Source organism: Macaca thibetana, chromosome 6 (genome assembly GCF_024542745.1).
Source record: "Macaca thibetana thibetana isolate TM-01 chromosome 6, ASM2454274v1, whole genome shotgun sequence".
Taxonomy (NCBI): domain Eukaryota; kingdom Metazoa; phylum Chordata; class Mammalia; order Primates; family Cercopithecidae; genus Macaca; species Macaca thibetana.
Window position 1 is genome coordinate 176,632,347 of NC_065583.1, and position 21,283 is coordinate 176,653,629.

Consider the following 21,283-nt stretch of genomic DNA (forward strand, 5'->3'; position numbering starts at 1 on the left):
GCACACACACACACACACACACAGAAGCTGCAGGCGGCACCTCGGTCTCCCTGTGGGCGCACACGTGCACACACACACACACAGAAGCTGCACGCAGGACCTCGGTCTCCCTGTGGGCACACACGTCGCACACACACACACACACAGAAGCTGCACGCAGGACCTCGGTCTCCCTATGGGCACACACGTACACACATGAGAACTGTGCCCTGCACCTCGTCTCTCACCACACACATGTGCACACACACACACACACATAAGCGGCAGGTGGCACCTCGGTCTCCCTGTGGGCACACACGTGCACACAGAACTCAGAAACTGCACCTACACTCCTCCCACCCCTGCCTGTGCAGCCACCCTGGGCTCCGGCTCTTGCTTCCACATCTACATCTGCTCTCAGCCCTCACCCTGCGGCAGGAGGAACCATTTGTGAATTCAGCGGCACGTGGAGTTTGCAGAGCGGGGTCCTGAGAAAAACCTCTACCTTAAATTTGTTTCAGGTTTTGAAATGTGAGCACTGTGGACAATTACAAAGTGGAGTTCCACATGTTCATTAAATCGGCTGCCAAGTACCGTCGGCAGATTTTTCTGCCAAACTAAGAACAAAATACCTTGAAATAAATAAATAAATAAATATGCAAGTATTTGAAGATAACTCTGTATTTAGGCCTAAGGTAATTTCTATCATGAAATCAAACAGCAAAATTTTAATCCGAGGACTGGAACCTTATTCTGCAAAACAAAGGGCTGGATGGGGGAGCTGTCAGGCCCTCAGAGACGGACCCCAACCTGCCCAGATGCCCTTCCCGGGGCAGCAGCTCTCGTGCTTTCCCAAGGAACTGAAAACAACTAGGAGGAGAACCACAATACACCACGCCCAGTTCTTTCACACTCAAAACAAAGGTCCTCGGAATTTTTACGGTGGTGAAGGCCCTCAACAAGAAGTGTGCAAGACTGATGTTAACCACAATCAGTCCTGAGCTGGATTCTTTATGCGAAAACATGACTTTAGCTGGAAGTAAGGATTTGCTCATTCCAAACCATGACTAGGCAGAAAAGATCACACCAATCTAAAGAAAATTTACTACAATTATACCAAATCTAACTTTTCTATCATTGTGTCCAATCAGGGAACTTGCTGGCTTCCATCAAGACCTGGTCCCACGACTGTGCAGGAGAGAGAGGCAGGGGTGCACGCTCGGGCCACGGCCCCAGCTTCTGCAGCTGCCGTATGTTACAGTTCTGCAGGACAGCAGGTGACAACAACCATTCCTTCCTGCTTACATTGTCTTGAAGACGATTAGGCAGAAAAAAAAATGTCCTCAAAATGTGTCGGCTTAATTACACGTACAGCTTCTCAGATCTCAAAGGGAAAAACGCATTCTTGTTCCTCCAAGGGTCTGCTGGCTTTGCTGCTAGCAGCACTGCTGAATGAAACCAGAACCAACCAACTTCCAACGAAAAGCGAATTCCGTTTTGTCTGAGGCCAGCTGCTTTGCCAGGTCTGTCGGGATCCTGTCTTTAAACAGCACACCTCGCCTCCCCAAACCATTGCCACGCTTGTTTCCAAAAGAGAAATAACTAATTCTGGATGATGCCATTGACAGGATGACCGAAACTAACTTTTCTAAATTGTAGATCTGACAGCAGATTCCACCAAAGTCATCAACATGGTTTCTTTTGAACACCTTCAGATTCCATTTAGCAATATAAATAGGAGTAGACACAAAAGTGGTAAGTGGAGGTATGCTGTGTATTTGCACGACTGGATTTGAAATTTCACCTAACATGCTTCCAAAGCAGCCTCTGGGCAGGGCCCCCAGTCACAGCTGGGAATCCACAGCCGCGACGGGAATTAGCCTTATGGAGATGTCTTCAGGACAGGAGCACGAGAACCCGGGACAGCCCTCACCCACTGCGCAGTGTTCCTCCACCTTCAGGACACGAGAACCCGGGACGGCCCTCACCCACTGCGCAGTGTTCCTCCACCTTCAGGACAGGAGCACGAGAACCCGGGACAGCCCTCACCCACTGCACAGTGTTCCTCCACCTTCAGGGACAGCCGTCACCCGAGAACCCGGGACAGCCCTCACCCACTGTGCAGTGTTCCTCCACCTTCAGGACAGGAGCACGAGAACCCGGGACAGCCCTCACCCACTGCGCAGTGTTCCTCCACCTTCAGGACAGGACACGAGAACCCGGGACAGCCCTCACCCACTGTGCAGTGTTCCTCCACCTTCAGGACAGGACACGAGAACCTGGGACAGCCCTCACCCACTGTGCAGTGTTCCTCCGCCTTCAGGACAGGAGAACCCGGGACGGCCCTCACCCACTGTGCAGTGTTTCCTCCACCTTCAGGACAGGAGCACGAGAACCCGGGACAGCCCTCACCCACTGCGCAGTGTTCCTCCACCTTCAGGACACGAGAACCCGGGACAGCCGTCACCCACTGCGCAGTGTTCCTCCACCTTCAGGACAGGAGCACGAGAACCCGGGACAGCCCTCACCCACTGCGCAGTGTTCCTCCACCTTCAGGACAGGACACGAGAACCCGGGACGGCCCTCACCCACTGCGCAGTGTTCCTCCACCTTCAGGACACGAGAACCCGGGACAGCCCTCACCCACTGCACAGTGTTCCTCCACCTTCAGGACAGGAGCACGAGAACCCGGGACAGCCGTCACCCACTGCGCAGTGTTCCTCCACCTTCAGGACACGAGAACCCGGGACAGCCCTCACCCACTGCGCAGTGTTCCTCCACCTTCAGGACACAGGACACGAGAACCCGGGACAGCCCTCACCCACTGCGCAGTGTTCCTCCACCTTCAGGACAGGAGAACCCGGGACGGCCCTCACCCACTGCGCAGTGTTCCTCCACCTTCAGGACACGAGAACCCGGGACGGCCCTCACCCACTGCGCAGTGTTCCTCCACCTTCAGGACAGGAGAACCCGGGACGGCCCTCACCCACTGCGCAGTGTTCCTCCACCTTCAGGACAGGAGAACCCGGGACAGCCCTCGCCCACTGCGCAGTGTTCCTCCACCGTGGAGGGAGCTGGCATCTTGTTCTGATTTGATTTTGTCTTACAGCAGGAAGGCTGTAATTTATAGTGTTAGTGAAAAACCACAGATATGATTTAAACTACGCATGATTCTTGTGCTTTTCCTAAAGCATCTTTCACCTTTTAATCTGAGTCGAGCGGCACTGGTGGTTGAAATGCAGCTGGAAGGACGTCAAACAACTTACCAGAGTCTCTGCCTGAGGCTGGGCAGGGCTGCCATGGGGCCTTGCTCACCAGAAAAATGGATTATTATCATAATTACTGTGTATACTGTACAGTGATTAATAGAGCCCTCTTCCTCTTTTCAAAATTGTGTAAAAAAATCAGGTTTATTATCTATTGAGATGAAGAAAATTATTTTAAAACCACTTTAAATCAGGTTACTGGTTGTCAACGTAATTAATATTGGAACATTTACACCCCTTTATAATGATTTTCTTCCTTGAAGGATCCCTATTTTAGAAATGTTTATTACGTGCTGGATACGGTGGACACTGCATGTTGACAGAGGGATTTTGTCGTCTTCTTTTAAGAGTGTTGAGTTTTTTCCGGCAATTAAATTACTGGCACATGCACATCTGTGAGTGAATCAGTGCTGGGACTGGGCTGAGGGCGTCCAGGAATCAGTGCTGGGACTGGGCTGAGGGTATCCAGGAATCAGTGCCGGGACTGGGCTGAGGGTGTCCAGGAATCAGTGCCGGGACTGGGCTGAGTGTCCGGGGAATCACTGCCTGGACTGGGCTGAGGTGTCCGGGAATCAGTGCCGGGACTGGGCCGGGATCACTGCTGGACTGGGGTGAGGGTATCCGGGAATCAGTGCGGGACTGGGCTGAGGTTGTTTAGGAATCAGTGCCGGGACTGGGCTGAGGGTGTCCAGGAATCAGTGCTGGGACTGGGCTGAGGGTGTCCGGGAATCAGTGCCGGGACTGGGCTGAGGGTGTCCGGGAATCAGTGCCGGGACTGGGCTGAGGGTGTCCGGGAATCACTGCCTGGACTGGGCTGAGGGTGTCCGGGAATCAGTGCCGGGACTGGGCTGAGGGTGTCCGGGAATCAGTGCCGGGACTGGGCTGAGGGTGTCCGGGAATCAGTGCTGGGACTGGGTGGCTGGGCTCCAGGAATCAGTGCTGGGACTGGGCTGAGGGTTGTTTAGGAATCAGTGCCGGGACCGGGATCTGGGCTGAGGGTGTCCAGGAATCAGTGCTGGGACTGGGTGTCCGGGAATCAGTGCCGGGACTGGGCTGAGGGTGTCCAGGAATCAGTGCCGGGACTGGGCTGAGGGTCAGTGCTGGGACTGGGCTGAGGTTGTTTAGGAATCAGTGTCCGGGAATCAGTGCTGGGACTGGGCTGAGGGTGTCCGGGAATCACTGCCGGGACTGGGCTGAGGGTGTCCGGGAATCAGTGCCGGGACTGGGCTGAGGGGTTCACTGCCTTTAGGAATCAGTGCCGGGACTGGGCTGAGGGTGTCCGGGAATCACTGCCTGGACTGGGGTGAGGGTGTCCGGGAATCAGTGCCGGGACTGGGCTGAGGGTGTCCGGGAATCAGTGCCGGGACTGGGCTGAGGGTGTCCGGGAATCAGTGCCGGGACTGGGCTGAGGGTGTCCGGGAATCAGTGCTGGGACTGGGCTGAGGGTGTCCAGGAATCAGTGCCGGGACTGGGCTGAGGGTGTCCAGGAATCAGTGCCGGGACTGGGCTGAGGGTGTCCGGGAATCAGTGCCGGGACTGGGCTGAGGGTGTCCGGGAATCAGTGCCGGGACTGGGCTGAGGGTGTCCGGGAATCAGTGCCGGGACTGGGCTGAGGGTGTCCGGGAATCAGTGCCGGGACTGGGCTGAGGGTGTCCGGGAATCACTGCCTGGACTGGGCTGAGGGTGTCCGGGAATCAGTGCCGGGACTGGGCTGAGGGTGTCCGGGTGCCGGGACTGGGCTGAGGTGTGGGAATCAGTGCTGGGACTGGGCTGAGGGTGGGTGTCAGTGCCGGGACGGGTCTGGGAATCAGTGCTGGGACTGGGCTGAGGGTGTCCGGGAATCAGTGCTGGGACTGGGCTGAGGCTGTTTAGGAACTGGTGTTGGGACTAGGCTGTGGTTCAGTGAAATAAGCCAGGCACAGAAACAAACTTCAAAAGTTCTCACTCATGTGGGAGCTAAAAATATGGATCTCATGGAGGTAGAGAGTAGACTAGTGGTTACCAGAGGCTGGGAAAGGAAAGGGGAACATGAAAGAAGTTAGTTAAGAGGTATAAAAATACAGTCAGATAGAAGGAATAAGTTCTAGTAGTCTATAACACAGTAAGCAAATTATAGTTAATAATTTGTTGTATAGATTACTGTATATAGCTAGAAGAGAATCACTATGTTCCCAACACAAAAGAAAAATGTTTGAGGTGACGAATATCCCAACCACCCTGATTTGATCATAGCACTTTGTATACATGTATCAAAATATCACATGCACCCAAAAATATGTATAACTATTACGTATCAATTTTTAAGAAGGAACAGAAAAGGATCTGGCGGGAATTCTGCAAAGGAAATGGCCGTATATCCAGAGTTGAGGGTGGGACAATGTACACAGTTATGTACACAAGCAAGTTTCAGGGATATAAAGACAAACGCAGGGAAAACTGGGGAAACCACTGCGTGCGGTGTGTTCTCTGATCATTGCTGGGCTGAACTCCCTCTTCTACCAGAGTAGGGGTTGCTAGACTCTCTCCTCAATTGCTTATTGTTTGAATCCAAGCAGAAAAAGAAAAAAAGTCCTGAGAAAAGTGTCAGCCCATGAACGAAGATGGGAAAGGAAAAATTAGAACAAAGCACTTGGGAAAACCCACTCACACGGCATTGAACTTCACAGGACGTGCCCGGTGGGAGCGACAGGACCTGGGGGGGAAGGTGGTGTTGGTCCAACCCCATGCACTGGCTCTAAGTTCACAAGGCTGAAGACAGACAATGCTGCAGCTATCCCAGGGCAAGGCTCCTGTTCTAGGCCAGGGAAGGATCGGGCCCAGGGAGAGAACAGAGTGGTAACTCTGCAATGGAGAGGTGCAAATTTCCTGATGCTTCACCTGGAGCCTCAGCCAGATGTGCTAGCAAGAAGACTCTACCAGATCTGCTCACCATAACCACCTGCTCCAAGACCTGAGGGTTACAAACAGCCAGCATCAGCCTCAGCAGAAAAAAGTCATGTGTCACACAGGTGTCAGCCCAGGCAGGGCCCCAAATCCGTGAGCACCCTAGGAGTCCCAAGGGGGCCCAAGCCATTGGTGGAGTATTAGTGCTAGTGTTAGTGTCGGTGCTGTCTGTATTAGTCTGTTCTCACACTGCTATAAAGAGATACTCGAGACTAGGTAATTTATAAAGAAAAGATGTTTAATTGGCTCAGCATTCTGCAGGCCATACAGGAGGCACGGCAGCCTCTGCCTCTGGGGAGGCCTCAGGGAGCTCTGACTCATGGAGGAAGGCACAGGGGAGCCCGTGTCTTACAGGCGGGAGCAGGGGCAAGAGAGACGGGGCAGGTGCCACACGTTTAATCCATTTGCCCCGAGAATACTCGCCTGCAGCACTGGCAGTTGCAGTGTCTACCCTGAGATAACTTTGCCACCAAAATATCTTGCTTTTATTATTATTTTTACATTGCTCTAGTAGGTCAGCTTTGGAAACAAAAGATATCATTATGTTTATAGCATTCTGGTTTTAGTAGTGGTATTTCCATTTACAAAATATAGTCAAATCCTAAAAAATGTAGCTTAATTATACTCATAACAGTAACAAAATGACAGAAACTGATGTGAGTTCTAGTATATGTCAGGGACTACTTGAGGGTTTTATATGGATTAACTTCACAACAGTCTTTCCCCTACAGACTTTTTTCCAGTTAGCTACATTTTGAAGTCTTACGCATTCGTTTTACTAACTTTTGCAGACTTTCTAGTAATTTTATATTTTGGCCTTTGGCACAAACTTGTTTCTCAAAGAGGTCATTTCTTATTTTAAAATTTACGTTCTTAAGATGTATTTTCATACAACATAATGAGATTTAAGAGCGGAGTCAAAAAGTTAGTTCTAAATCTTCCACAAAACACTAGTAAACCAAATCTAACAGCATGTTAAAAAGATTATTCACCGTGACCAAGTGGTAATTATTCCTGGAATGCAAGCGTTCTTCAACATAAGAAAACCAATCAATGTAATACACCACATTAACAGAACAAAGAAAAAAGCTCACACGATCATCTCAAGTGACACAGAACAGGCATTCTGACAAACTCCAACACACTTTCAAGATAACAGACCCAGAAAACCAAGAACAGAAAGAAACTTCCTCAATATGGTAAAAGGTATTTATGAAAAACCCACAGCTAATATCACACGCAAATGGTGAAAGACTAAAAGTTTTCCCCAAGATCAAGAACAAAATAGGGATGCCTGCTTTCTACACCTCTATTCAACATTGTCCTGAAAGTTCTAGTCAGAGTAATCAAACAAGAAAAAGAAACAGAAGGCATCCAAATTGGAAAGGAAGAAGTAAAACCATTTCTGTGTTCAGATGACATAATCCTTGATATAAAACATCCATAAAAAGCTAGACGGCTAATAAATAAATTCTGCCAAGTTGCAGGGTACAAGAACAACACACAAAAATTAGTTATGCTTCTATACACCAGCAATGAATACTTTGAAAAGGAAATTAAGAAAATGATTCCATTCACAATAGCATCTAAAAGAATAAAATACCTAGGAATAAATTTAAATATAAAGGTAAAAGACTTGCTTGCTGAAAACTACAAAACATTGCTGAAGAAATTAAAGAAAACACAAGTAAATGGAAGATATCATGTGTTCATGAATTGGGAGGCTTGACATGTAAGATGTCCAGACTACCTAAAGTGATCTACAAATTCGGTACAATCCCCATCAAAACTGCAATGGTCTTTTTTGCAGAAATGAAAAAGATGATCCTCAAATTCATATAGAATTGCAAGGGCCTCAAAATTGCAATATATATGTACACACACACATATACACACACACATACACACACACATATACATATATATATACATATACACATATTTTTTAAGACAGACTCTCGCACTGTCACCTGGGCTAGAGTGCAGTGGCGCGATCTTGGCTCACTGCAACCTCCGCCTCCCAGATTCAAGCAATTCTCCTGCCTCAGCCTCCAAGGTAGCTGGGATTACAGGTGCACAGCACCACACCCAGCTAATTTTTTGTATTTTTAGTAGAGACACGGTTTCACTATGTTGGCCAGGCTGGTCTCAAACTCCTGACCTCATGATCCACCCACCTCAGCCTTCCAAAGTGCTGGGATTACAAGCGTGAGACACCATACCCGGTCCCCCCAAAAATTTTTTTTGAAAAAAAAAATGGAAGAACCAAGTTGGAATACTCAGACTACTTGATTTCAAAACTTATTATAAAGCTACAGCATTCGGCTGGTGGGGTGGCTCATGCCTGTAATCCCAGCATTTTGGGAGGCCAAGGTGGGTGGATCACGAGGTCAGGAGATCGAGACCATCCTGGCTAACACGGTGAAACCCCGTCTCTACTAAAAAATACAAAAAACTAGCCGGGTGAGGTGGCGGGCGCCTGAGGCTGAGGCAGGAGAATGGCGTAAACCCGGGGGGCGGAGCTTGTAGTGAGCTGAGATCCGGCCACTGCGCTCCAGCCCGGGCGACAGAGCGAGACTCAGTCTCAAAAAAAAAAAAAAAAAAAAAAAAAAAAAAAAAGTCACTGAAAGCATGAGCAACAAAAGAAAATATAGATAAACTGAATAATAGAAAATGGGTCAAAAGATATATAGATACACTGAGATAATGGTTCAGATCTACCAGGATGGCTATAACGATAACGTAAAAAATATAAAAGAACAAGTGTTGGTGAGGATGTGGGGAAACTGCACCTGTGCAGTTGCTGGTGGGAATGGAAATGGTGCAGCTGCTGTGGGCACAGTCTGGTGGTTTGTCAAAAAGTTACACAGAACTATGATCGAATCTTGAAATTCCGCTCTCAGGTATATATGCAAGAGAAATGCAAATATATATACACACACACAACTTATAAACACATGTTCATAGCAGCACTATCCACAGAAGCCAAAAGAAAACGTCCAAACGTCCATCAACAGATGAATGGACAAGCTGTGGTCTATCCATTCAGCGGAGAGTCATACAGCCATGAAAAGATATGAAATACTGATACATGCTGCAACAGATGAGGTTCACAAACATCATGCTAAGTGAAAGAAATCAGACACAAAAGCCTACATATTGTGCAATTCCGCTGATATGAAATGTCTGGAATAGATAAATCCATAGAGACAGAAGGCAGATGAGTTGCCTGGGGCTGCGGAGGACGGAATGTGGACAGACGGCTTGATAGGTAAGGGGTTTTTACTTTGGAATGATGAAAACGATCTGGAGCTAGAATGACAGGTAAGGGGTTTTTACTTTGGAATGAGGAAAATGATCTGGAGCTAGAATGACAGGTAAGGGGTTTTTACTTTGGAATGATGAAATTGATCTGGAGCTAGAATGACAGGTAAAGGGTTTTGACTTTGGAATGAGGAAAATGATCTGGATTCAGAAGGAGGTGGTGGTTGCCTAACATTGTGAATGTACTGACCTCCACTGAACTGTTTACTTCAAAATGGTTGATTTTACGTTATGTAAATTTCACTTTGCTAAATTCTTTTCAAGAAGTTAGTCCTAGTACCTTGTGGAAATTGTGCTAATTTTTTTTTCTCATTTGTTGGAACCGTTGCTCTCCCTGCATTTATTACTCCCACCCTAGCTGTAATCTTTCCCAAACAACCCCCTTCCCTATGCTTTTCTTCTCACATGCTGTCTTTTGGGGAGAGGGTATCTTTGTCTTGGAGGCTTTAGTGGTCACTGTGACTCTCTGGGTTGCTGCCATGGAATGCTCCAGCCTCCAGACACACGAATACTCATTCCTGTGTCCAATGTGGTCCTACAGGCTCCAAGGTGGTCTTCTTTTATCTTTCTCAACAATCCATAAAGAAAACTCAGGAACCCTGGAACTCAGTGGGGTTCATCGCCTAATAATTTGGGCACTTCTACAAAATACTTCTTTAAAATATTACGTGATTGTTTTGCTAAAATACTACATATTATAGTTGTAATTCCTATTTATTGGTGATATCTTTGACTATAAACAACATGAAAATAATTTCATTGAATATTTTTCCCTAAGACCTTTGACAAAAAATTGGAACTCATTCTTTTTTCCTTATTTCTAGAAAAATCTCCCTCTCTCTCATGTCAGAATCATAGAATGATAGCTAACATTTATTGAGCAGTTCCTGTGCTCCACACACTGCTCTAAGCACACTGCAAAGCTATTACCACTCAACACTAAAGGTGATTAAGGTGAGGACCAGGGCCTTCCCCTCCTTTTCACTGGGGAAACCAAAAGTTGACCTGGGCCAGTGTGTGCACAGCCTGAATCCCAAAGCACTATAACACCACCACCCACACCAAACGTCCTATGTCTCATTCTATTATACCAAGAGTTAGGGACCACGAGCTTTCAGAAACTCATTCCAATCCCCGATGTCCCACTGAATGCACGGAAATATGCCACTGCCTAAAGGCAAGTGAGAACTTCAGCAAAAGTTTCCACCAAACTGTACCTCCTTTACTAGACCCCGAGGGAGTGAGGGCATCACCACCAGCAGACACTGAAGAGGTGGGTGGTCTCCTCCAATGGCCACTAGAGAGGTAGGTCATCCCCCTCCAGTCGACACCAAAGGGGTGGGTGGTCCCCTCCACTAGACACTGGAAAAGTGGGTCTTTCCCTCCACCAGACACCAAAGGGGAGGGTCATTTCTATTTTTGACAGTCTCAGGAATGATGTTCAGGTGGGAAGCCTGCAAGGAGAGTCCCACAGGGCAGGCTCCGCCCATCTACGTAGCAACCAAAGGTAAATTTGTCTTAGAATAAGGCTGGGAAGGGAGGGAATCCGGGCTTTACCAGAGACGATGGACAGATTGCTGAGCACCACAGAAGCTGGGGAATGAAGCAACCGGCAATGCTCCCTGGGCACACGGGGTCTGGCACGAGACAGGGCACGGTGACGTGGGCTCCGACCATCGTACGCAGACCCTCCTCAGGGCCAGAGAGGCTTTGGGCTGACGATGCAGGCAGGGTGCCCGGAAAGCCCTCTCAAGGTGAGGCGTACCAGAGTTGAGGGGCACAGGGTGGATGTGGGCAGGCTTAGCTTCTCCAGGGGAGGCGTATTCTTGTTACCTGGCTGACTGCAGCGACTCCAGTGCAGAACCCACATCCACGCTGTGTCAGCCTCAGAAACCTAAGCAGTTTTAACATGTCAAAGAAATTCACCACAAAGTATCTCTTTCGCACAGTGTGATTTTCTGTCAGGGAAAATTTTGTAAGATCAATCTAAAATAATTCAAAAGCTTTGTCTTTGAGAACCTGGGCCCAGGTGTGAACTGCGGCCCAGAAAAGTGTCCCAGATATCACGACACAGGCAGCTTTCAATTCAGGAACACTGTGTTAAAGGACGGTAAAGTAAGTGAAGAGTGCAACTGTTTCCTTGTAAACAGCTTGTGTACATCTCTTTTCAAGTTTGACTCTAGGGTACTCGGAGAGGTAGGTGGGGCACAGATGATTCCTGCAAACAATGAACAGACTGAAGCTCAGAGAGGCTGAGCTACTGGCCCAAAGGACAACAGCTCATGGAGGGTGGATATGCTGGTTTCCAAGATCCCAAGCCTGTTCTTTGGACACAAGGTCGGGGTCTGAAGCCTGTTACCCACTTCACATACACCTACCCCCAGGGCCCCCCATATGGTAAAGGGAGACGGTGGGTGCTTTCTGCTCACCAGAGTCCAGACTCCCAGGCCCAGGACCAACACTTTCGGGACAGAACCTGCCACCTCTCAACCCCCTCCACCTGCCACCCACTCATCCCAGCCTACTCCTCTTCACTCCCCCCCTGCCCAGAAGCATGTTGGGTTCTCAGGTCAGACAAAGTCTGAGGCTCCGTCTTCAACAGCATGCTGGAAGAAGGGAGCCCCTCACCACACACGTGGCACCTGCGGTCTTGGCTGGACCCAACAGCACTGGCCTGTCCATAGGGAGCAGCGGCTGTGCCAGGTGTGGGGGCACCCAGGTGGGGAACAGAACTGCTGCCCCAGGGCACAGAAGCACTGATGCTGTGTCAGCCAGGAGAGGCACCAACATTTCAGGTACCTTGAGGGGAGAAGGAGAACCAGGGCCTTGAGTTTGGCTCAAACCTAGCTTTGCTGCTTCTCGGCAGGGAGACGCCAGGCAGGTGTTGAAGCCTCAATTTCCACTGTCTACAGAATGAGAAGCCCCACCTTGGAGGTCTGAGGTGAGGGTTAGGAGGCTCTAGATGGCCTGACTTTTGTTCAAACGCAAAGAGAGAACAAACTCATTCTGTTTGGAAGGAGGGAGGCAGAGGTGTCTGAGCTGGACTCAAATGATTTCTCACAAAAATCTCTGAGATCTGGGGATCTGGGGCCTCCTGTGTTTGGCTGGATGATACAACCTCTGAACACAGGTCTCAGATAGCCTTGGGGCAAATTACTTCCTCAGCTCAGCATTTTTTGGATACTTTACAGGTAATGAAGAATTTCTGTGAGACCACCGGCCGGCCGGCGAGCTAGCCAGTGCCACAGAGCCCACAAAGGCGATTTCAGACTAGACCCACCCACTAGAAAGGCCAGCAGCGCCCCTCTACCAGGCTAAAAGATGAGGGGCCTCTGGCTAACACAGGGGACCTGACGCCCTGGCCTCCTGGCTGGCTGCGAGGTCAGAACCTGTGTGCTCCCAGCCCAGGCCACACCTGCATTTGCACACCAGATGCCACACAGTGAAATAAAAACCTGGTGTCTCCTCAGAAACAGAAGTCTGAACCCACTTCTCGGTGGGGGTCACCAAGCATTGCTGCCCAGTGGGTTGTGATCCCACAGGGAATGGAAATGCTGAATATCTCACTGAATCTCGGAAACGTCGGCCTCCTAAAAAAGATCTCAAGTTCCCCCTGACCCACAGAGCCTGGAATTTTGTGAATTCGAGGCAGGCTCAGGGAAATTGAAAGCTAAAACTCACCTTTGTCCACATTACATGAAGATTTACAGTAAATCTCTTCGGAAGGCTGAGAAACCTACCTTCCCAGGAATCCTGATTCAGGGCCCACCCGCTGCCTAAGGCTCAGCCAAAAGTATCCATTATGCCCCGTTTCAATGACATTTAACTTAATTTTTTAATTATAGGTTTTAATTCTTAATTAGACATCTAGACATACCAACTAAACTTTTTAGGCAAAAGTGCTGTTGAGTAACAGAAGTAGAGTGTAATTACCACACCTCAACCACTCTTTAGTTTCACTCGGAACAGGGAAAGGCAAACCCAACGTACTTTTTGCAACTCACATGAAAACCTGAAAACAGCTTTATCACTCTTTCCCCAAACCTGAAATAATTGTCTTGTTTCACTAGGAAATGTTTCTTACTTAAATCAACTGGCATTCCAACACAAAAGTCAATCTTGGTATTTTTAAGTAAAAATTCTCTTTGTTCCGGCCACCACAGGTCACTGCTCTGTCCCACCGGCCTGAACTGAAAAGTAACTTCGCAACTCTCAGTTTTGGCGACGAGATTTCACAGACTCCCCTCCCCCGGCTCCCCTTCAGGCACCGAGAGGGCGAATCTGTCCTGAAAGCCTCTTTCTCCTCCGAGTATTCCTGAGGCTACGAGGAAAAGGGCACCTGAAGCAGTTCCCTCCCGCTCCTGCAGCAGCCGCCGCGGGACCCCCAGGCTGGACGTTCGCGCCCCCACGCCGGGCCCCCACCCGCCCTCACCCGATCCCCGCCCGCCCCCGCCAGCGCCCCCCTCATACCCCGGCGCCCCCTCTCACCCCGGCGCCCCCTCTCACCCCGGCGCCCCCTCTCACCCCAGCGCCCCCTCTCACCCCCGCCCCCCCCCACCAGCGCCCCCTCTCACCCCGGGGCCCCCTCATACCCCGGGGCCCCCTCTCACCCCGGGCGCCCCCTCTCACCCCGGCGCCCCCTCTCACCCCGGGGCCCCCTCTCACCCCGGCGCCCCCTCTCACCCCGGCGCCCCCTCTCACCCCCCCGCCCCCACCAGCGCCCCCTCTCACCCCGGGGCCCCCTCATACCCCGGGGCCCCCTCTCACCCCGGCGCCCCCTCTCACCCCGGCGCCCCCTCTCACCCCGGCGCCCCCTCTCACCCCGGCGCCCCCTCTCACCCCGCCCGCCCCCACCAGCGCCCCCTCTCACCCCGGGGCCCCCTCTCATACCCCGGCGCCCCCTCTCACCCCGGCGCCCCCTCTCACCCCGGGGCCCCCTCTCACCCCGGCGCCCCCTCTCACCCCGGCGCCCCCTCTCACCCCGCCCCCCCCCCCGGCGCCCCCTCTCACCCCGGGGCCCCCTCATACCCCGGGGCCCCCTCTCACCCCGGCGCCCCCCTCACCCCGGCGCCCCCTGTCACCCCGGGGCCCCCTCATACCCCGGCGCCCCCTCTCACCCCGGCGCCCCCTCTCACCCCGGGCCCCCTCTCACCCCGGCGCCCCCTCATACCCCGGCGCCCCCTCATACCCCGGCGCCCCCTCTCACCCCGGCGCCCCCTCTCACCCCGGCGCCCCCTCACACCCCGGCGCCCCCTCATACCCCGGGGCCCCCTCTTACCCCGGCGCCCGGGCCGCCCCCGCCGTCGGCTGCGCTGAGACCCATCCCGGCCCCGAGTCCCCCGAACTGACTCCGCCGAGGCCGCCGCGCGCTGGGCCGACGCCGCCTTCGCCGCGCGCGTTCCCGGGGCCCCGCCCGATCCGGGGCAGAGAGAGGCGGGGCCGGGGTCTCCCCGAGGAGGCTCCGAGGGTCCGGCCTGGGCGGGGCGTCTCCCGGGACCCGGCTGTGCGGCTCCCGCCTGGCCCCGGACGCGCCCACCTGGGCGGCTCCTCCCCGAGCGCGGGCGGCCGCGGCTTCTGCTTTTGTTCTCTCGGAGCCCGGAGCTCGGGACCTGCCATTTTGTGGCTGCCGCCCGCGCCCCCGGACGGGCCCCTGGTTTCCATAACGTGGACGCACAAATCCGAATGTTCCAGGGCAGAGGATCTGACTCCTGAGTTCTGCCAGTGTACGCGGACGGGACCCGATTTCCCCTGGTCTAGGCCGAAAGGCGCCGGATTTCTGCAGGTGTGGACGGCCCAGACCCTCCCCTCCGTCCAGGGGCCGCCCTGCGCCTGGCCTGGAGCATGGAGGGCTTTAGCTGGGGCCCCGAATTCCGCCACCCCCCCACTCAGGGCGCCTCGGGTGTCTGGCGCTCTGGAACGTGCTTTCCCCAAAGGTGCAATTTTGATGCCTTGATCTACAAAGAACCTCCCAAAACAAAGTCCCTCTCCCGTCCGTTAGTCCAGGGAGGCGGCTGTAGGGTTCTTGCTCTGGGCACCGGCTTCCTGCTGGGAACTCAGCTAGGGAGGGTCTCATCGAGTCCACCCGTCCAGGAGGGCCTCACAGGGACCTCACCTCCATCTAGAAACCTCCCTCAACTTCTTGTCTCTCACCCCTACCCTGGCACCATCCCAAAAACTGCAGCACAGATGTGCTCATTTACAGATAATGCTCCGTTTCCGTCACAGGTTAAAGAGTGGATGAAGGTCAGGGACACAGCGGAGAGCCTCCCTCCTATGCAGTAGGCAGCCTCCCTGGGATCCCTGTCAAGCCTCCCTTGAGTCTCTGTCTACTCCTCCCTGGGATCCCTGTCTGCGCCCTCCTTGCTTCTCCATCTACACCTGTGTTCTCACTGTTCCCTGCCCTGCCCACCTGCTCTGCTTCCTAGAACCTCCAGCCCCATCCCTGAGCCTGAGCTGACCTGCTCCTGTCCTCTGTGCTGGGCATCTGGGTGTCCCTCTGTGCCGACCCCTACCTGATGGCCCCGACACCCCTGCCTCATCCTCCTCTCGTCCCCGTGACAGTACTGCCCAGGGTGCTGTGCAGGATGGAAACCACCTTTCTAAACCTGTGTGGCCCCACAGCTCCTGCCAGAGCAGGACCTAAGAATGCTGGCATGCCTCCGGAATAAACGGTTTCATCCCTGTTCAGCACCTCCAGGACGGTCAGCAGCGACCCAGGCGCCTGGTCAGGGCGCAGCCCGGAATCTCACTCTTTCTGGAGTTGGAGGAGCTCACCCCTGCCACGCCTCCACTATGCAGAAAGAAAGTAGGACCGTGTGGGGCTTTCTCAGCCCAGGAGTCCTTTGTGAGCTTCTCCGGCCCCAGTTTCTACGGATCTGGTTCCTTCTTTGCCATGGGTCCATGGTATTACGGATGATTTTCCAAAACATGGACTACTAACATAGCTTGGTTTATTTAAAAAGTACTTACTCATCAACTACTACTGGTCAGTCACAGCACAGCCCCCATCTTTGGGGAGCTGACATTCCAGTGGAGGGAAATAAGCCAATGGACAGAAAACACAAATCCAGTCAAGGAAGGCCTTTCTGATGGGGCAGGCAGAGCAGACACTGAGAGGAAGCTACCTGGGACTTCTAGGCAAAGGAGACACCTGCGCAAAGGCCCTGTGGGGTGGGATGGGGGGGACAGATCTGGTGAGCTCACAATCACAGCAAATGTGGGGACACTGAGAGGGGATGGGGTTGGAAAGGAGGCGACCTGTTATGACTTACATTTCAGAGAGCTCAGCAGGCCCAGGCAGGAGATTAGGAAGTGGATGCCTGACCTTGGTGAAAGTGATGAGGTTGGGTTACGGGGGAATGACAGAGATCGTGGGAAATGGTCAAAGCAGGACCTGTAAAGGCAGAGGGGGCAGGACTGCTGAAAAACTGGCTGTGGAGAGAAAGAACCCAAACAGCATAGAGGCAGACACTGAATTAGTGGCCCTGCCACCACCCCCTAGTATGCCCTCCAGTGTGCAGAAGTTGGAGGCTGCAATGCCACACTCCAGGATCCCTTGCACCTGGTGTGCAGATGTGCGCATTTTTGCCAGGAGATGCACTACGTGAGATGGGGAAGGAACCCAGGAATCGGGCTGGACACAGCAGATGGGTGTTGAGGTGTTCGGTTCTTCTGGGTCCTGTCCCTGGCATTGTTGGTGCTGAGCAGCAGAGGACAATGAGTGGGGGTTTCCCTAACAGTCCTACAGCGTGGCTGGGCGTTTCTCCAGGGTTGTGGTTGTTTCTCGCTGTTCTGGTTTCCTGACTCTCCCATGGATGCTATGATCTACCCAACGGCTTCACACATATCCTTCACTGCTTAAATTAGCTACAGCGGATTCTGCTGTCTGCAGTCAAGAGTCAGCAGCAACACAGCAATTCAAGGATTTGGGGCCTGACCAGCAGGTGGAAGGTGTTGCCATTGACTGAGATGGGAGAGACTGGAGAAGCATGTCCAGGAGGAAATGCCATATGAAGACTGAGCTGCCTATTGAACGTACTGAGTGGACTCCCTGCTGTATGAGTTTGGTTCTTGGAGTAGCAGTTGGGTTGGAGATGTGGTTCTAGAACCATCTACCATGCAGGTGTGTCCAGACAGGTGGAACTACGTGTGCAGACAGAGGGCAGGAGGAACTAGGACTGGGCTAGGGAATGTGTCCATGCTTAGAAGTCACAGGAGTGATAGATCTCCTTCTCAAACTCTTTTTAAAAACTGGAATGGAGGGAACGCTTCCTAGCATATGGTAGGAGGCCAGCACTTCTCGGAGACCAAAGCCAGATGAAGACGTCGCGAGAAAGAAAACTACACACCAATATCCCTTATGACTACATGTGCAAAAAACCTCAAAAAGATGTTAGGAAATAGTATGTTAAAAGGACTATTCACCACGACCGAGTGGGATCTATCCCAGGAACATGGGAGTGGTTCAATATAAGAAAATCAGTCAATGTCGTGCACTGCAGTAGCAGGACGAAGGGAGAAAACCCACACGATCATCTCAATCGATGCAGAAAAGGCTTCTGAAAATTCTGAAAATTCAATTCGTAAAAAAGCTCTTGGAAAACAAGGATGGGAGAAAATTCCTCAAGTGATACAAAGTATTTATGAAAAACCCACAGCTAACATCATACTCAATGGCAAAAGACTGAACATTTTCCCCAAGATCAGGAAGAAGACAAGGGTGCCCACTGCTGCCATGTCCACTCAACACTCTGCCGCAAGTTCCAGCGACAGCAACAGGGACAACCAACAAAAAATAAATAAATGAAAGACTTTCAGGTTGGAAAGGATGACGTAAAACTCTCTCTATTCACAGGTAACATGTTCGTATATAGAGAAAATTCCAAAGAATACACAAAAAGCTACTAGAGCTAATACAAAAATTCAACAAAGTTACAGGGTACAAGATTAACATGTGAAAATCGGTATTTGTGTTCCTATGCAACAGCAATTAATACGAAAAGGAAATTAAGAAAGCAATTCCATTTACAATAGCATCCAAAAGAATTAAATACCTAGAAATAAGTCTAACCAAGGAAGTGAAAGATTCATATGCTAAAAGCTACAAAATATTGAGGAAGAAATTAAAGAAACAAATATATGGAAAGCCAATGTCATGTTCATAGATAGAAAGACAACATTGCTAGGACGTAAATACTAACCAAAATGATCTACAAATTCAATGCAATCTCTTTCAAAATTGTAATGGCTTTTGTTGCAGAAGTGAAAAGGCAGGTCCCCAAATTCACGTGGAATTGCAAGAGGCCCCAAATAGCAAAAATGATCTTGGAAAAAGAATAACAAAATTAGGAGACTCATACATACTTCCTGAATTTTAAATTTACCCCAAAGCTACAGTAATTAAAACAGTACAGTACGAGCGTCAGGACAGACTTACAGACCAACAGAATAGGAAAGACAGCCTGGAAATAAACACTTAACATAGACAGTCGAATGATTTTTGGCAAGGGTGCCAAGAACATTCACTGTGTAAGGGACAGTCTTTTCAACAAATGGCACTGGGAAAACTGGATATCCACATGCAGAAGAATGAAGTTAAAGCTTACCTTACACCTGTAAAAAATTAACTCAAAATGAATCAAAGACCTAAATTTAAGAGCTAAAACTATAAAACTTTCCAAGAAAACACTGCAGTAAATCTTCGTGGCTGGATTTGCATTGAGGCACACTCTCAAGAAAGCAAAAAGACAGTCTGCCAAGTGGAGAGAATATCTGCAAATCGCGTACCTGATAGGGGCCTAATTTCCAGAATACACGAAGAACTAAAACTCCACAACAAAACAACCCAATTTAAAAATGGGCAAGTAAGTTGAATAGACATTTCTGCAAAGAAGATAGACAAATAAGCACATGAAATGATGCTCAACATTAGTTATTACAGAACTACAAATCAAAACCATAATGATACTACTTCATGCCTACTAGAATGGCTCTAATAATATACTTTTTTAATGGAAAGTGAGTGTTGGCCTGGATGTGGAGAAGTTGGTACCCACAGGTTGGTGGGAATGTAAGATGGTGCAGCCACTGCAGAAAAGTCTGGTGGTGCCTCAAAGAGTTAAACATAGATGTACCATAGGACCCAGCAATTCCACTCCTAGTTGCAGACTCGAAAGAACTGCAAGTAGGGACTTGAACAGATAACTGTACACCAATGTTCATGGCATTAATCACTACTGCCAAAAGACAGAAACAAATCAAGTGTCCATCAGCAGAAGAATGGATGAACCATATGTGGTCTCTACACACAATGGGATATTATTTGGTCATAAAAGGGACTGAAATGCTGAGATCTGTGACAGCATGAATTGAATAGACCTTGAAAACCTTATGCAGACATGAAAGGACAAATACTGTATGATCCCACTTCCATAAAGGAACTAGAACAGGCAGATTCATAGGGAGAGAACATAGACATTATCACAGCCTGGGGAAGAGAGCAATGGGGAGTTCTCACCCGGGTACAGAGTTGATGTCTGGGATAGGGAAAGTGTTGGGTATAGATAGTGGTGATAGTTACACAACATTGTGAATGTATTTAAATGCCACTAAATGGTACACTCAACAAATGGTTAGAATTGTAATTATTGCATATACTCTACCACAATACAAAATACTAGCAGTACTGTAACCACCCAATCATGAATTATAACTGATTATAAAACATAATGCGCTATTATGACAGATTTCTAGATAAAAACTTTGGTTGCAAAATCCAAAATATGGATGAACCAACAAGGCTATTGCAAAGGAACAGCCAGTGAGGTAGGAAGAAAGGTACTTGAACAGATATCTGTACACCAACGTTCATGGCATTAATCACTACTGCCGAAAGACAGAAACAAATCGAGTGTCCATCAACTGAAGAATGGATGAACCATATGTGGTCTCTACACACAATGATGTCCCAGGTCCAAGGAAGAAAGTGTTTTAAAAGGGGGAGAATGACAAATCTTGGCCAAATGCTATTGGTCTATCAAGACGGGAACGGAGAACTGGCAACAGATAGATCACTGGTGACCTCAGAGCAGCATCCACAGAGTGGTGGGGACAGCTGCTCAATGTGAAGGGGACAGAGCCAATCAGAAAGGGGAGGGGAAACAGGGGGAGGGGAGGAGGAGCAGTGCGGGGGAGAGAGAGGGGAGAGGGAGGGGGGGGAGAGAGTGCGGGGGGAGAGAGGGAAGGGATCCTGGGAGGGGGGGGTGAGGGGGGGAGAGGGAAGAGGGAAAGAGGGGAGGAGGGGAGAGGGAGAGGGGAGAGAAGTGCGGGGGAGAGAGGGAAGGGATCGTGGGAGGGGTGGGGGGGGAAGGGGAGGAGAGGGGGGAGAGGGAGGGGGAGAGAGTGCGGGGGAGAGAGGGAAGGGACTCTGGGAGGGGGTGGGGAGGGGGGAAGGGGAGGAGAGAGGGGGGGAGGGAGGGGGAGAGAGTGGGGGGAGAGGGGGGGACCCTGGGGGGGTGAGGGGGGGGGAGGTGGGGAGAGGGGGGTGCGGGGGGGGGGGGGGGGGGGGGGGGGGAGGGGGGGGAGAGTGGGGGGAGAGAGGGAATGGACCCTGGGAGGGGTGGGGGAGAGGGGAGGGAGGGGGGGGGGGAGGGGGGGGAGAGAATGGGGGGGGGGAGGGGAAGGGATCATGGGGGGGGGGGGGGGGGGGGGGGGGGGGGAGGGGGGGGGGGGGGGAGAGGGGGAGAGGGGGGGGGGGGGAGAGGGAAGGGGAT

General features: G+C 51.1%; 2 protein-coding genes across 2 annotated transcripts in view; both read right to left on the reverse strand.

Moving 5' to 3' along the window:
* PLEKHG4B (pleckstrin homology and RhoGEF domain containing G4B) overlaps positions 1–14,855 on the reverse strand; it is an 89,331-nt gene extending 74,476 nt beyond the window's left edge. Inside the window, exon 1 of the mRNA XM_050795373.1 lies at positions 14,791–14,855. Coding sequence (XP_050651330.1) covers positions 14,791–14,835 — 45 coding nt within the window. The 5' untranslated portion in view covers positions 14,836–14,855. The remainder of the gene's footprint in view (positions 1–14,790) is intronic.
* Positions 1–21,283, reverse strand: part of SDHA (succinate dehydrogenase complex flavoprotein subunit A) — a 196,393-nt gene that overhangs the window by 141,738 nt on the left and 33,372 nt on the right. The window lies entirely within an intron of this gene.